General features: G+C 38.8%; 1 protein-coding gene across 6 annotated transcripts in view; it reads left to right on the top strand.

Moving 5' to 3' along the window:
- The window catches only part of HERC4 (HECT and RLD domain containing E3 ubiquitin protein ligase 4), a 37,272-nt gene extending 27,722 nt beyond the window's left edge, over window positions 1-9,550 (top strand). For 5 of the 6 annotated variants that reach the window (XM_030453016.1, XM_030453015.1, XM_030453021.1 and 2 more), the window contains 8 exons: window positions 1,897-2,064; window positions 2,181-2,324; window positions 3,264-3,430; window positions 4,264-4,330; window positions 4,595-4,677; window positions 6,785-6,968; window positions 7,535-7,637; window positions 8,185-9,550. In XM_030453016.1, coding sequence (XP_030308876.1) covers window positions 1,897-2,064; window positions 2,181-2,324; window positions 3,264-3,430; window positions 4,264-4,330; window positions 4,595-4,677; window positions 6,785-6,968; window positions 7,535-7,637; window positions 8,185-8,393 — 1,125 coding nt within the window. In that variant the 3' untranslated portion in view covers window positions 8,394-9,550. Of the gene's footprint in view, window positions 1-1,896; window positions 2,065-2,180; window positions 2,325-3,263; window positions 3,435-4,263; window positions 4,331-4,594; window positions 4,678-6,784; window positions 6,969-7,534; window positions 7,638-8,184 lie in introns of those variants that run through there. The other variant, XM_030453022.1, reaches the window with a different exon arrangement.
- Window positions 9,551-16,364: the final 6,814 nt, after the last annotated feature.

Below are 16,364 nucleotides of genomic sequence, written 5' to 3'. Positions count from 1 at the left end.
TGGCAAAGTTGCAGACAAAAACAAGTTGGTTGGGACTGGTGATCTGTTTGAGGGTAGGAAGGCTCTGGATAGGGACCTGGACAGGTTGGATCTATGGGCCAAGGCCAATTGTTTGAGGTTTTACAGGGCCAAGTGCCAGGTCCTGCATTTTGGTCACAACAACCCCAGGCAATGCTACAGGCTTGGGGAAGAGTGGCTGGAAAGCTGCCTGGTGCAAAGGGACCTGGGGGTGTTGGTCAACACCTGGCTGAATATGGGCCAGCAATTGTGCCCTGGTGACTGAGAAGACCAACAGCATCCTGGCCTGTATGAGAAACAGTCTGGCTAGCAGGGAAGGGAAGTGATCATGCCCCTCTGCTCTGCATTGGTGAGGCCACATCTCAAATACTGTGTTCAGTTCTGGGCTTCACACTAGAAGACACTGAGGTGCTGGAGCGTGTCCAGAGAAAGGCAGCCAAGCTTGTGAGGGGTCTGGAGAACAAGTCCTGTGAGGGGAGACTGATGGATCTGGGTTTGTTTAGTTCAGAGGAGGCAAGGGAAGACCTTCTTGTTATCTATTGCCTGAAAGAAGGTTGTGGTGAGGTGGGTGGTGGGCTCTTCTCTCAAGTAAATAATGATAGGAGTAGAGGAAATGGCCTGAAGTTGCATCAGAGGAAGCTTAGACTAGATACTAAGAAGAATTTCTTTACAGAAAGAGTAGACAGGTGTTGCAATGGGCTGCCCTGGGGGGTAGTGAGGTCACCATGCCTGGAGAGGTAGTAAAAAACTGTAGATGAGGCACTTAAGGACATGCTGTAGTGGGCATGATGTTTTTTTCTAGGCTGATGGTTGACTCAGTGATCTGAAAGGTCTTTTCCAAACTTGACAATTCTGTGATTCTGTGAAATTAGATACTTGATACAAAGAATTCTGTATCTTGACTCATATCTGCTGCCGAGAGATGCAGTATACAATGCTAAAGTAACTGAGAGAATCCTGCCTGGTTTCATAGGTCTCTAATTAGAACTGAAAGCAGTGTGACTTAGTGAGCTATCCTTTAATTAAATGTTTGGAATTTTTTTTGTTAATATAATCAAACCAGTTCAGTTGCTGTACAGGTACAGTAAATCATATTATTAATAAAGGAAATGAAGAATGAAGGCAGAAGACTGCAAAAGTAACAGCACCAGCCCCCTGCCCATCTTTGTAGTGTTTAACATAATAAAAGCTGCTATTCTCAGTCTAAATTTAAATGGAAGAGCTAAGTCATGGTCAAGTAGTGGGCTATTGTAGATAAATACTAGCTTAATTTTGTACTTTATAATACACATAGTTTATGTTTTCAGAAATGTATATACACAGTCAATACCAACATTTGCTGATTTCAGGGAAACATTTACATTGAATGTTTTTATTAGCAATATTAAATAGTACTAAAACACACAAACTTTCAAGATTTGTATGCCATATTAGAACATTTTCAGCAGTGTTTTATTTTTAACAGTTGTAACAAAAAATATTATACACATGAAATAGATTGATAAATACCTTTTAATGATGTGAATTAGTTTTTAATGTACATTTTAATGCCAGAGTTCCATTAAACAGCTCTATTTGTAAGATGAAGTATGGCTGGTTTTTTTGCTTGCCTTAGTTACCCTAAGTATTTTGACTGAAATGGCATTAACTATATTATAAGACTTCCCTGAACATAAGCACTGATGAGGCTAATGGGTAAAGGAAAAATATTACTTGAGATAAAAGGAATATGAAGCAAATTTGGGCAAACTCAGTAGCTCTCATAAGATCATTACCCATTCATGTCTTGTGCATTTTTTAAATTAAGACTGGTGGACATTTAATGCTGACAGGAATCTTACATTAGCTACTGACACTTTCACTTTGTTTTATTTCCAGATGGCTGTTGATCAGGCTCACAGGCAGAATTTGTCTTCTCTCTTTCTGCCAGTATTTGAATCTGTCAACCCATGCCTAATATTAATGGTACGAAGAGAAAATATTGTAGGAGATGCTGTGGAGGTTCTAAGGAAGACAAAGAATGTAGACTACAAGAAACCACTCAAGGTATTATCAGTATATATTGCTCAAAGTGAAGTGATATTGCAAGTAAGTGTAGTTTTGGACAAATCTTGCTTCACAATCCATTTTTAATTAATTGCAAACTGTATTGTGGGTTTCAGGTTATTTTTGTAGGGGAAGAAGCTGTTGATGCTGGAGGTGTTCGCAAAGAATTTTTTTTGCTCATCATGAGGGAGTTGCTAGATCCCAAATACGGAATGTTCAGGTGTTATGAAGAGTCCAGGCTCATCTGGTTCTCTGATAAGGTAGCGTATGATCTATGGCCATTAATTTTCTTTTAAATTGCAATATTTATAAAAATAATAATAATATAAGAACATAGTAGTTTGTGGTAGTTCTCATTCAGGAGGGGAAGCTGAAATAAATATTCTCAAAAAATGTTTATTTTTGTCAGTAGCTTTCCCCATCTGATGATGTTAAAATCATCAAAACTCTCCCCTTCTGTTTTCCTCCATTCTTTACTTAACCTTACCAGTTTCCCCTAACCCAGGAAAGTTCTGTAGGAAGAAATACCAGCCAGAATAAATTGATTCAAAGAGCAGAATCAGTAAATCAAGGTGGCAGAGAAAAATACTTGAAGTGGCATGTTGAACAGGTCTTCCTGTGTTCAGTCACATTACCTACAAAATGGACCATAAATCATCTGCTCATACTGTCTCAGAAGTTTTGAACATAAACCTTTTAGTCATCCTTCAGAGAAAAACACTGACTAGAGTGGCTGTATCATAAATCCCTGAACGTTAACATTCCCACAGTTGTGTTTTAAGCCCCCTAGTGACTCAATATTAAGCTCCTCTTTCCTCCTCCCAAAATATTTTTAATGATTGGTGTCTATTTAGGCACTGAATAGTGCAATAGTGAATCACTGGCCAAGCCAGAATCCTATTGTAGCACTTCTAGAAGTATGCATTGCTTTTGGGTTGGGTGGGGTTTTTGGTTTTTTTTGTTTTTGTTTTTGGGTTTTTTTTTTTGCGGGGGGGGGGGGGTTTGAGAGGGAAGAATTCTGTTTCCTTGGATTTCAGTCTTTCAGCTGGTTAAAATTATCCTGCTTACCTCAGTACCTACAGGTACATACATATTTAAAGAAAACATAAATGAAGGTCAGATTATACTGCACTGTATGCTTTTTCCTGGACTCTAAGATTAAAAATAATTTAAACCATCTTGTCTGGTTTTTTTCTTAGACCTTTGAAGACAGTGACTTGTTTCATTTGATTGGTGTTGTCTGTGGGCTAGCAATATATAATTTTACCATCATAGACCTTAATTTCCCTTTGGCTTTGTACAAAAAACTATTGAATAAGAAACCATCCCTGGATGATTTAAAAGAGATGATGCCAGATGTTGGCAGGTAAGCAAGAAAAAAAAGTGTTACTGGGAATTATTTTTGACCGAACATTTTCTTTTAAGAACATAAAGAAAATGTGTTATTTTCACACTAACAGGATAAACATCTTGAAATAACTTGCAACCATCCTTGTCATTTGAGAAAGGATCCATTTTTTTGTTAAACACCTGCTTCTAAATGCTTGTTTTTACTATTTGTGTCTTCTATTTTATTATCCTACAAGAACTTTAAGGGAAAAGAGTATTTGAACTTCCAAACCTTTTGAGTATTAACCATTAATTGTATAAGCTTAAGTGTAAACATAGTAGTTTTAGTTCTGAACAGCTTATTTAGTCCATCAAAGAAAGGTTTTTGCTTATTTCAAAACCAAATGCATACTAAATATCAGCCTTAGAGTAGGGATTTGAATAGCAGTAACACTTAGAAGGTTTGAAGAAACATAAGTGGATGCTTGATTGCCTTAAGTGTAGTGAATGCTGAAGTTTTGATAGATGAAAGGAGAAATCAAACAAGTTACTGAAAGAGCCCATCAGTGGCTGTTATGTATCTATTGCCCCTGGTTTGGCAATCACTGAGCTAAAGACTGGGATATGAATCTTCTCACTTCACGTCTGAAGATAAAAAAATGGAAATAACACATCAAGTAATAGCAAAACAATTGCTTGATACTTTCCAGTGCTGCACAAGGTGCAAGTCAATGAACCAATAAATGAAATCACAGTAGAAAGATTCTATTTTTTTGAAAAACTGTAGTTATCAAAGCTTAAAAAATACTTCTGAGAAGTTTTCATCTTTCTTTCTGTACTGGTACGTGTACTTTGTAACTTGTTTTGCAGGGGTATGCAACAGTTACTGGACTACCCAGAGGATGACATTGAAGAAGCATTTTGTCTAAATTTTACTGTAAGTTTTACTTAGTATTTATGTAAGTGTATATAATGGAAGTGTTTATGTAGTATTTCTTATCAAGCTCACACCATCTATTTTAACTGCCCCAATGGAGTGTTTGAGCAAAAGCATCAGCTGCTGATTCTCCTGAATTTTAGTACCTGTGTCTACCTTCAGCTACCGTTAGCTACCTGTATCTGCTGTCACGAGGTGGTGGGAAGAAGTTCTCTAAATAAATAAGTAAATAAGATTTATACTGGTTTTGTTTGTTTTGAATAGATTACTGTAGAAAACTTTGGTACAACAGAAATTGAAGAGCTTGTTCCTAATGGTGCTGACATTCCTGTAGTCAAACAAAATAGGTGAGTTTTATGGCTTACAGGGTACTTCGGTGTTGCTGTCTGCCTTGCAAATCTAACTAGGCTGCTATAAATGTCCTTTGCCATACTGTTACACTAATGTTGGAGGTACTCTTCCTTTGATTGTTTTCTGAAGCTGTTCTAACACGTATTTTTAAAATAACTCTTGTATTTAAAGATTTGCCAGCTGTGGAGAGGCTATCTAGTTTTACTCAGAATATGCAATACTTTTTTTCAACTTTGAACTTAGAAGTATTTTGAAGCTCATTAAGGCCCATTTTCACTACATGGTCTTCCTTCTCAAGAGTAAAAATGGTTGTGGTTCTACAGGAAATTATCTGTAATTGGAATTTAGTGAATAAGGATGAAAACTTGAACCTAGATGCCATCATGTGGCAACTGTTCATACATGAAATATTTCAGAGAATTCTTCCCTTTGTAGAATGGAAATAACACTTGGTGTCAGAGGAGTGTGTGAGGGCTGGGCTTTTTTTTATTTGATCAAGGATTGTGTTACTCTCCCACCCTTTGTTACCTTTCTGCTCCTGGAAGGTAGGCATAATATCTGGAGGTTCTCTTGTCCCTTTTTCCAGAATTCTCCCAATTTCCTATTCCTCTCTGTCCATTCCACTCAAGTATTCCTCTCTGCTCTTTAATCTTTGTGAACTCTTTGTGCTTTTCCTTCTCCCAGAGTAAAGGGAGAATCACAGGGAAAAGCATACTTGGTGAGAACTGAATGCACTGCAGCCATGAGTAGTAATGAGAGAGAAAATGTCCCCAGGTCTGTTGTAGAGGGAAGAGTGGTGATAGATTCTGAAAGCTGGAATCACCACCCATCCCTGTACCATCTGTTTTGGTTTTTTTCTTTTTTTTTAAATCCTGGGCTCATAGCTGAGGATTTGTAATGCTTAGTCCTAAATGTACTTTGAAGTTCTCTACTGGTGTTCTGTCACAAAGTGAAAGTAAAATTAGAGGTGAATTACAAGAACATTTCAGGGTGTTCATGGAATACATTCTGCACAGTCATCCCTTGTGGTCTTGCAGCAATGAAGAATGGATGCTTCTAATGATCCAAATATTCCATGATGCATTAATTCAGTTAAAAAATATTCACCTACGGTATAACAATGCTAATTAGTTTATTACTATGAATTTTCTGTGGAGCAGCCTTTCCTTCCACTGTTAGTGTTACAAAAGTTACCTGCCTCCCTGCTAATTACATAGAGTGCACAAAATGAGTATCTCATTGAGTGCTGGAAGAAGAGAAGCATGATTCACCACTTTGCTCACTTTAATAAATGTATCATCAAAATGTATTTAGATAATTATTTTTTTAATTATTGGTGATGTCATTCACATACTGTTGATGTTGTTCAAATAAAACAGGTTTCCACAGGGGAAGTATGTTGTTAGGATAACTGTAATCTATTACTGAAGTCACTCTGCCAGTGTAGGAATTAACAGTGTTAACTAAGGTTCATTAAAATGGTAATTTAAAAAACCTCTAATCATAAATGCTGTATCACTTAAAGGAATTTCAGTTCTTCCCCTAAGTGGTGTGGAGGGAGATGTTTACAAGATGTGAGAACTCCTGTACTGAAGCACAGATAGCAGGCAGTCTACTTTTCAGTTTTCTAGCTCCTTTTCACTCATCTGTCTACTGCATAGGACTGAAATGCCCGTTTCAAGTGCATTTGCATTCTCAGTGCAGATATGCTAATGTCTTAAATTATACAACAGCAATTTAACTAGTTGGTTTCAGGACACTGCATGTAACTCAAGCCTGCTTGTTGCCATTCAGACCCACTCACTGCAGTGCAACCAACAAAGATGAACGTTTATAGTGCCTGAAATAAATAACACTATATGTTAGTGTCTTTCTGTTGCACATTACAGACTCTGTCTTGGGGGGTGTGGTGGGAAAACACACCTATGTTCCATTTTTATTGAGGTTATCTTCACTGTGGTTGTAACATGAGGCAGATAATCTATTAAGATCCTTTTTTTCTCAACTTTCAATGCTATGTTCTGTATAGAAGCAGCTGTTTTATTGGTAGAAGGGTGGTGTGTCCCCCCCCCCATAACATAATGCTTCTTTTTCTTTGTACAGGCAAGATTTTGTAGATGCATATGTGGATTATATCTTCAATAGATCTGTGGCTTCATTATTCAGTGCATTCCATGCAGGCTTCCACAAAGTATGTGGAGGTAGAGTTCTTCAGCTCTTCCAGCCCAGCGAGTTGCAGGCAATGGTGATTGGGAACACGAATTATGATTGGAAAGAACTGGAGAAGGTAAGAACTGTAGTTAGCTATTTGGTTCATATATGTTTAATTTTAAGATGCAAAAGCAGAATCTTGAAGTGTCCTTTAGAGCTTTGTTCTAATTAATGTGATTCCAACCTTGGTTTTATTGACTGCATGAATGAGGAGCTTGGTTAATTAAGACATTAAAATATTATTTGCCTTCCTGCTTTAAGTTTTCCAACTGATTTCTGAAGGAAATCAGGCTTAGGAGGGGAAAATATCCACAGAACCAGAAGGCAGCTGTATCATATGGATTATGTTACAAGAAGGAAAGTGAACAAAATGCACACGGTTAATAAAAGGAAATAATCTTGATTGACAAAGCTTGGTGTGAAACATTTGTCAGTACTTTATTGGGATTGAAAATGGTGTGGAGTACATGTGTTTGTCCACACAGCTGAAATCAGACTGAACAACTGAAGAAAACTGACCAAGGAAAACAGTTGGGTCACTTGCAGTATCCCTCTACACAAGCAGCATTTGTTCTACTTTCATGTGAAATTATCCTGTTAGTTCTATGTGTGAACAATAATGTCATTTCCTGCTCATTTTAGAATACAGAATACAAAGGAGAGTACTGGGCAGACCATCCTACCATTAAAATATTCTGGGAGGTTTTTCATGAGTTGTCTTTGGAGAAGAAAAAACAGTTTTTGCGTAAGTATTTAAAACTACTTTGTAGAAGTTGGTAACTGAGTAGGATCACTTTGCTATAACATGGCAGGTGTCAGTATTTGTTTATAATGAATTTTATTTGGAAGAAAAAAAAATCATAGTAAAAGAAATTAATTATGAGCTTGCTTTTGATTTTGCTGGGGTTGTCCTGAATAATTCCTGAAAATCCTGAATTTACACAATCATAGAAGACCAGAGCAGCATAAAGAAAGTAAGCTTCCTGCATACAAGCCTTTGTTGAGAATCGATTATAGTTTCCAATTCAGAAAATTTTCTTACTGGGTAAATTGTTCAATGTATTTACAAGATGGTTGTAAAATTAAATGTTTTCCTTTATAGATCACTTACTATATTTACAGTTAAGAATTCATATGGGTAAGGTGGACTCACTATTCTCCATTCAAACTTACCAGGACACACTGCTAGAATAATTTAAAAATGCAAATAAAGAGTAGAACTGCATATATGATGTATTCAGTGTTAGTCTTAGACTACTTTAAAGATTTTGTTTGTTTCTTTTTCTTGTCAGTGTTTCTGACAGGCAGTGATCGTATTCCAATTCTTGGAATGAAGTGTCTTAAACTGGTCATCCAGCCAACAGGAGGTGGAGAAGGTTATCTTCCGGTAGCTCACACTTGCTTTAATCTTCTTGATCTTCCAAAATACACAGATAAAGAAACCTTGAAATCTAAGTTGATCCAGGCTATAGATCACTACGAAGGTTTCAGTTTAGTATAACTTCAGAAATGAGAGTTCTGTGTAATGTGGGATCATTAAACTAACTTTTTGCGTCTTTCTTGTGGTGGTAAATTCAGTGGATTAAATGATGGAGTTGATAATATAACCAATTCTTTGCGAAAGCATTCAGTGGTATGGATATTCATGGGAGCCAAAAAGCATTTACAAAAATGAGGTACTGTTTTAACACATACCTTCTTGTACAGAACCATGTGGATTTTGCCATCTTACAATAAAAACCAGAGTATTTTGAATGGGAGTCAAGTTTCGCTAACCTGAATTAACCTTTCACCTGATGCAAACAAATTGGCGTGTGAGTGCATGAGAGACTTGCTTAAGTTTTTCAAATCACTTAATAAGAACATTTAACTTTTTCCCTTATAAATTCACTTGGTAACTTTTCATTTTGTAAATAATAATTTTTTGTGATAAAATAATTATGTTCCAATAGCGGTATAGTTTCTATTGCTTGTAATTGAATATGAGCTTATTTTATGGCTTTTAACAAAAAAGTGACTACTCTGATTTCTGAAGATATATTTTTCTGGTTTGTTTTAAGAACCTTAATAATGAAAACGAGTGTCTAAGAGACCTTCATCTTCACTATGTACAATCCCTGAAGCAGTCACTTAGTGCCGATACAAAACTGCATTCAATGGCATTTTTAATATGTGGGTGGACAAGCTGACTAAATACACTTTTATTTTTAAGGACTGATTCTGTAATTAAGTGGATGCCATTATAAAAGGTTAATTTATCATTTGAAACCTCTGCAGCCATGTGTCAAGAATACAGCTTAAAAGAAAAAGGTGTACCAGACAACTGATGCTGTCAAGAGGTCAAGCATTTATTTTTAAAAGCTGAAGATGTAGTTTATGGTTTCTAATAGAATTTTCACTTTTTTCCAGGTAAATGCATTTGAAATAACTTTAACTGTCCCCTCCCCTTTTCTTAAGATTTTATTTTTAGTATAATTGCCCTGAGACAATTGTGCTTAGCTGGACACTTTTGGATTTGACTTTCCTTCTCTGGTGAAATTCCAGATTTTGTGGTGTTAATGCATATGTGACTTGCAGCTGTGAAACAAATATTTATTTTTTTTAGATTTTTAAATGCAGTGAAAAAATTCAAGCTATAATAAAATACTTGAATGAAAACCTTTGTTGGTTGATGTGTATGGATGCTTGCATCGTGGCTGTATCATCAGCTGGAGGGCAAGTTTATGCATGAATTAGTTGAGGGTACAGCTAGGATACCAAGATCTCACTTGAAAAGCAGGGAAATTCAGTTGTTGTAATACATTGTATAACAATTCCTGTGCTGACAGCAGACGTGAATACAATACAGAGCAGTCAGTTCACTTAAAATCAAGCTTTTTTCTTAAAAAAGCTGTTTTTATGGCTTTCTTATGCCTGTAACCTCGAGTAATTTCTTTGTATACAGCCCATATTCCATCTGTTCCAATATTTGTTGATTGGCTGGGAAATTCTCCCTCCAGTGAAAACCAAGAAACAAACAAATACGAAAGCTGTTTAATCCTACTGTACATGGAAAAAAGAAAGGAGGGGGGAAAAAAAAACCACAAAAAAAAATCAGAAACAAACAAAACCAGACAAATAAACCACCAAAAACTACAAAACAAACAAACAGAAAAACTAAAACACCAAAAAAACCAATACCATACTATGCCTTCATTTTTCCAGGTAATATTAAAACACTTAAAATTATGAAATACCCAGATTGCGAAGTAAATATTCAAAATGAGAATGTGGCTAATGTAAAGCAGTCATCTTTCCTGTGTGTATTCTTACATGATCAGGTGCTGGTTTTATGTCCCTTAATTTAGCACCTATCCTAAACCCTGCACTATATATGTGTGTGTGTTTAATTTCCCTGTGGGACTTACTCTAATTTTTTCTGCATTGAATTTCTCAATGTATTACTGTGGAGGATGAGTAATAGCCTTATTCTGTGAAGGGGTCTAAGACAGGACCCAACTCAGAGCTGCTGAACACTTACCAAATTTGGTGCCTAGTTTAGGACAGAGAATTTAGATGTATTTTGTCTTGGAAGTGCAATTGTTATTATTGACTAAAACTGCTGTGACAGTAAGTGTTGCTGCATGTGTTTCTCCAGCGTCAGTAATGTGCATTTCTTAGTCTTTTGAATTGTTATTGGACATTGGGGTGGGTTTGGTGTTGAATGCTAAGAACCCACTGGCAGGGCAGGGCTAGAGTCTCTTTTCTCAGGACAACATTCCCCTGAGACTTCTTGTTGCATTTTTGGCTTTGGTTTTATGCACCTCTTCAAGATACAGAGTTGCATCCTGCAGAGCACGGTCATATTTGCTAAATGCTCCTCATTATCTTACAGGTGTTAGCTCAGTCTGTGCAGTGAGGCAGGTGCTCTGTTGCAAAACTGTCCTGGTTTGAGAGGACCAGGATTGAAACTCAAACCAGGACAAAACCAGACATTATCCACATAACAAGGTAAAAGACTTTTATGTAGTAGTAGAACAATTATCTTGCTGTTGTCAAGAAGTTTAATGCTTTCTGCAGTACTTATTTGTCATTAGTTCTGCTAGTCGTAACAGCCCTGTGAAGGATCTCTATAAATGTATATTTAAGTGTGGCTGGAAAAAGGTGGGCAGCAGGAAGTGGTTTCTCTTTCATAGAATGACAGAACAGAATCATAGAAGGGTTTGGGTTAGAAGGAACTTTAAAGATCATCTAGGTCCAACCCCCCCTGCATTGGCAGGGACAGCTTCCACTAGATCAGGTTGCTCACTGCTTTCTGCTGCAATAGACTTGATTCATTAAGAATAAATAAAGTGTAATGTAATGAAATATAAACCACTGTAACAGCTCTATATTTAACTACACATGAGGTTTGTAACTACAGAGGAAAAGCTTTCTTTTAATAATAGACTTATCAGCATGATAGACTGATATATAGTGAGCACCACAAAACTGGTTGTGTTGACCTTCTTTATTATACAAGCAGAACTATGTACAACTCCCTTACTCAGTTGTTCAGGGGGGAAAAAGGAAAGGCAACAAATACTTGTTTCTTCTGTTAAGTGACAGTTCCTCTTGCTGACGAAGCAGGTACATCGTGGCTGGTAGATCAGTGTGGGGTTTGGCTGAACTAACCACCAAGCTGCCATTTTTGTCTTTCAAGGTACTGTTCAGGTTGGGTTGATCAGGTTTGGAACAAAAACTTGAAAAAACTTACCTAGACCTTGGATGGCTTAGGGCATCCTTTGTCACCTGCCAGATTTAGTACTATACCTTAGACCCCAAGAAATATATACACACTTAATAAGATAATGCTACCAGACATAATTTCTAATGCATATATTTAATGTATTTTATATTTTTTTCCTTGAGGAAAGGAGCCTGTTCACACCTATACATTTCTTTTTGCAAGTGGAGTATGCTGAAACTTTCTAACTGCAAAACTTTGCCTACCCATTTCTGCACAGATGGAGATGTGCTGAATCAGAAAGATGTCTTCTGACCACAGGAAAACTAGGACATGAAAGGCCACCTAAAACCACCTGTGGCAATACCTTAGGCATAGTAGAACTGTGTGAAAGTATTTTATGTACAGAGCTACTGCCCTGTTATTACTAGTAGACAAAAATGTCTGAGTTCCATATAGGCTTTGAATATTAGTGGTCTTTTATAAAACAACAAAGTAATGCTCAGAGTGGGACCAAAGAACTTGGGCATGGGTAGCAGTCAACATTTTTTTTTCCTCCAGCCAAAGGCACTTGTGTCAGTCTCTGATAAAAGGAGGTTTATGACAACCACTCCACACAAACTACAGGGCTGTTCTGTTCAGCACAGTTCCTGTGTATGGTGCTGCTGGGGGTCTGTATCTCACCGAGGCTCCGGGCAGTGCTGCCCCCAGCCACACCTGGAGAAGAGGGATGCTGCAGCGTGCAGTGCCTGCGGGGCTGTGGATGGACATCTGCCCGCCTGCTGAGGCTTTCAGTGAGCAAACGAAAGGTCAGTGGTACCTGAAGGCATCAGTTTGAGTGCAAGTCCCTCCCTCTTTTGAGGAACTACACCAGCTTTCCCATTGGAGGGGCCATAGAGTGTAGTTAAAACCCAGCTTCCTATAGAAATTGAATTTTGCCGAGTCTTTAAATAATTCTAAAGGTAAAACTAATGTCATTATTTGTGGTTTAATTCTGCACAGAGGCTCTGTGGGTGCACAGGTCAGCATAGCCCAGTGCCCTGTACGGTGGTGGAGATGGCTGCAGCCTCCTCGCTGCCGCTGAGTGCCTGGAGAAGGTTTTAAGGTCGGAGTAAGAAGGCAGTGACCCCAGGGTAAGGAATAGGGGTTATCCTTGCACCCCCTCCTCAGCTCAGGGCGTTTCTGGGATTCCTGCTGCTCGGGGATGTGCAGCAGCCTCAGTGGAAGAGCGGCGGGGCGGGCAGGGCCGAGGGGGCTCACCCCATGCTCGGAGCGCGGGCCTTGCAGAACGGGTCGGGCCTTGCAGCCGGGGTCCTGTAGTCTCCGCCTGCTCCTCGCAGGGTGCTGTGCAGCCTCAAGCTGCTTCCCCTCCCAGGCTGGCGGGTTAGGAGCAGCTGACCAGCTCCGGTCCGGTCCCGGTTCTCTCCCCGTTTCCTGAGGCGAAGGCGGTAAGTAGGGCAGTGGGCCCGGTCCTGTCCTGGTGTGTGGGTGCTAGTGTGATCCCCAGAAGCCATCCATGTGCTGATGGAGAGAGGGTTTCCTTCAGCTGAGGCTTGTGCTTGAAAACAGTGCTTTGCTGTTTGAACGTATTAATAATAATAATTTTACAGAGTAAAAACCCCAGAACCAAATAAAAGCCCAGTTAAATGTGTTTGTATATCGTTTTAAGGACTTGGGGATTGTGTTTATTTCTGGGTTTATTCACTTACTGGGAATATATGAAATCTGTAACTTAATTTCCAGTTTGCATTTGTAGCTGCTTTGTCAGGGCCTCCTCAGGGGGCTGCGGGTACTGGACCGTGTGGGAAGGGGCTTTGCAGGGACGCCCGGAATCTCTTGTGCTGAGAGTCACAACAACAGTCCCATAGTCACAGACCACTCTGGTTTGTGTCTCTTAAGAACATCCTTCCACTAGGCAGGATGAATATACCCTTAGGGTGTGCCTTACAAATGTTTTTGCTTTGTTGTTAGAAAGCCGTGGTACAGACAGTTGTAGCTCTAGGAAGCCGCTGTTCCCGGGCATTCCCTTAAAGTCTGTTGTGCTGGGTTAATCTGAGGTACAGGGGCTTACAGGCAAGTGTAGGGAAAGGAAAATTCTCTTTTCCCTGGAATCGTCCTCAACGATCTTTGGTACCAGTCCAACCTGACTTTATTCTGTTCCTTTTTGAAGCCACTTTAAGGTCCCACGGTGTCTTACAGCAGTGAGTTCCAGAGTTTCTGTGCAATGGTTTACTTCATTGCCTCAGCTTTCCTGCAACTGAATGGTCCCATGAGCCTCATGTTGAGAGTAAATAGCAACTCTTCTCCCTTCCTGCACCATTCTACATATGATTATTACTTTTCCTACTAAGTCCTGGCACCACATAGGGTGTCTGAAAACTGCTGAGCCAAGTTGGTGTACCAAGAGCTGTTACAACTCTATCACTTGTGTTTGTGAGTTAGTCATAGCTAGTTTAGAACCCACTCTAACACAAACACACCAGCTATTTTACTCTGAAATTCTGCATTTTGAACTGTATTTTGTTCTTCAGTGTCGTGGTCCGTAACCATTAACATTTTACATTTTGTTGGTGAGGAAATATTAACCACTGTGCATGTATGTCCTACAAATAGCAGAAGTAACCAACCAGGTTTATGGTTTGAACGAATTAGAACGGTTTATTACAGGGAAAATGACACCACGCTGAGAGGAGTCTTAGGAAGGAGTTAATAGTAGGAGAGAAAGGAAGGGAATACAGGGTTTTAAACAAATTAATTACCCCAGGGAAAGGACTATTAAGAAAAGAAAGAGAGCAATTAGAGAACCCCCTCCTTGCAGCCTGGCCGCACCATCACTGTCCCCTCACACTGGTCTCGCTGGTGCTTGCCCCGCTTTTCTCTGATGTTCGCTTCTCTTTGCTTCTTATTTTCCCCTTTTTCCTCTGAATTTTTATAGTAAAAAAGTTCCTTATTCTCATCAGTTACTGCCAGAGGTTGCAAATTGGTAAATGCAGGTCTTGCCTTTGTATTCAGGTTTCCCCCCTCCCCCCCGGAATCCTTTAGTCCTTGTATTTGATTCCAATTTGCATTACTGGTCTCTTATCAGGAGTCATTAGCATTTTATATTTTTAACAAAGGAGGGGGGTATGCTGATGAGATTTTTGCCTTGATACATTTTAGTGATTGTAAAGAGAGGAAAGGCGGTGCTGGTGTGGAAAGGGGGTTTGCTGATGGAAATAAGTTTGATTTTAAACAGTAAACCATGCTGGGTCCACCTCATGGTGGCTTGGATGTAATTTTACTGATTCAAGAGGCAGTTTTTTATTTTTAATGTATTCACATTGCATCCAGTCACTCTGTAGTTACGGATACTATCAAGCAATTGAAGTGCCTTCAGATTTGACAGTTCTGGTTTGATACTTAAGTACAAATATTGAACTTGAGGTACTGAACTGCATCTTCCTTTTTTTCAAGCTTTTTTTCAGGTTTTTTTTTTTGTTTGCTTGTTTTTATTTTGTTTTGTTTTTAATTGATTCAGGATACTGGTTTCATTAAAATTCTTTTTTCTGGGAGCCCTTCATAATATGGCATTTCTCAGCACTTTGCTGTCATGCATTTAAAACTATTATGTATTTCCCATACTCAGGGACATGAATTAAAAATGCACTGGATTCAAGATGGAACTATAGAGATTATGTGGCCATTAGGAAAAAAAAACATAATTATTGAGTATGAAATTACTTGGAATGACTTTGAATATGAATATGACTTTAAATACTTGTGCAAGGTCATTATTATACCTAAGTCATAAAAAAAGGCTGAAAGGAGGCTAGGGAATGGCACCGTCTATTAAACAAATGCTTGCATTTTGCTTTTTTTCAGTGCATTAATTTTACAAACACTGAGGCTTAAGATGCTTTCATAGGCTAGCAATGCAAATTATTAAAAAATTAAGTAACCTGCCATTTTGACAGTCTGCAAATTACAGCTGGAGGCAGACATGCCCTTCCAAGCTTCCAGATGAATTTCATGTAAGATACCCAATGCTTTGGATAACAAAGGGCTGTGGCAGCAAATGTTTCCTCATCCCCATTGTTTGCCTTATGATTGTTTTCAGCAGTATTGTTGATGACATCTTAATTGTGAGGAAAGGACAGTGTGTGAAATGGAGGAGTAAGGTGACATGTTGTAGTTTGGGGCTCCTCTTCTGTTCAGATAATATTAGCTGATACAAGATAAATTAGCTGATAAATTAGATACAAGAACAAAAAGCAGAACTTCTTTCCTTATCTAGGTGTTGAAAAAGGTTCAGCTGTTTCATCCTAGAGGAAAAAAGTTTTCAAATCCTTTCAGAGAAATAAGCAACTCACCTGTGTAAAGGCTTCCTAGCATTCTTAATGCTTCATGCCTCGTGTGTATTTTATTAACAGGTTGTGGGGGGTTTTTTTTGACTAGTACAAATGTGATTTATATTTGAGGGATGGAGGGGGGCAGTCAGCACAGCTGCATTCCCTTGGAAGCCCCAGGACAAACCAAGGAGCAACCCACTGAGGGCTCTCTGTACTTGGGCTTCCTCTGCAGTTGTGCTGGGTGGGTGAGTAAGGGAAACACAGGCTTTACCTGTCAGCTTCACCTGCATGAAGACAAAACACAAGTGAAACGTTTGTGCATGTGATGTCAAAACATGCCTGGAACTCCTGTGTGCTGCAGGTTCCTCACAGGAAGCTCCTCCTGGATGTGGGTGTTCGGGGTTGGGGTGGAAGCAGAAGTGCCAGACATCAAGGGAGA

The sequence above is a fragment of the Calypte anna genome, chromosome 6 (genome assembly GCF_003957555.1).
Source record: "Calypte anna isolate BGI_N300 chromosome 6, bCalAnn1_v1.p, whole genome shotgun sequence".
NCBI classification, from domain to species: domain Eukaryota; kingdom Metazoa; phylum Chordata; class Aves; order Apodiformes; family Trochilidae; genus Calypte; species Calypte anna.
The sequence above is the reverse complement of the archived record's forward strand: the minus strand, read 5'-3'. Positions and strand labels throughout refer to the sequence as shown.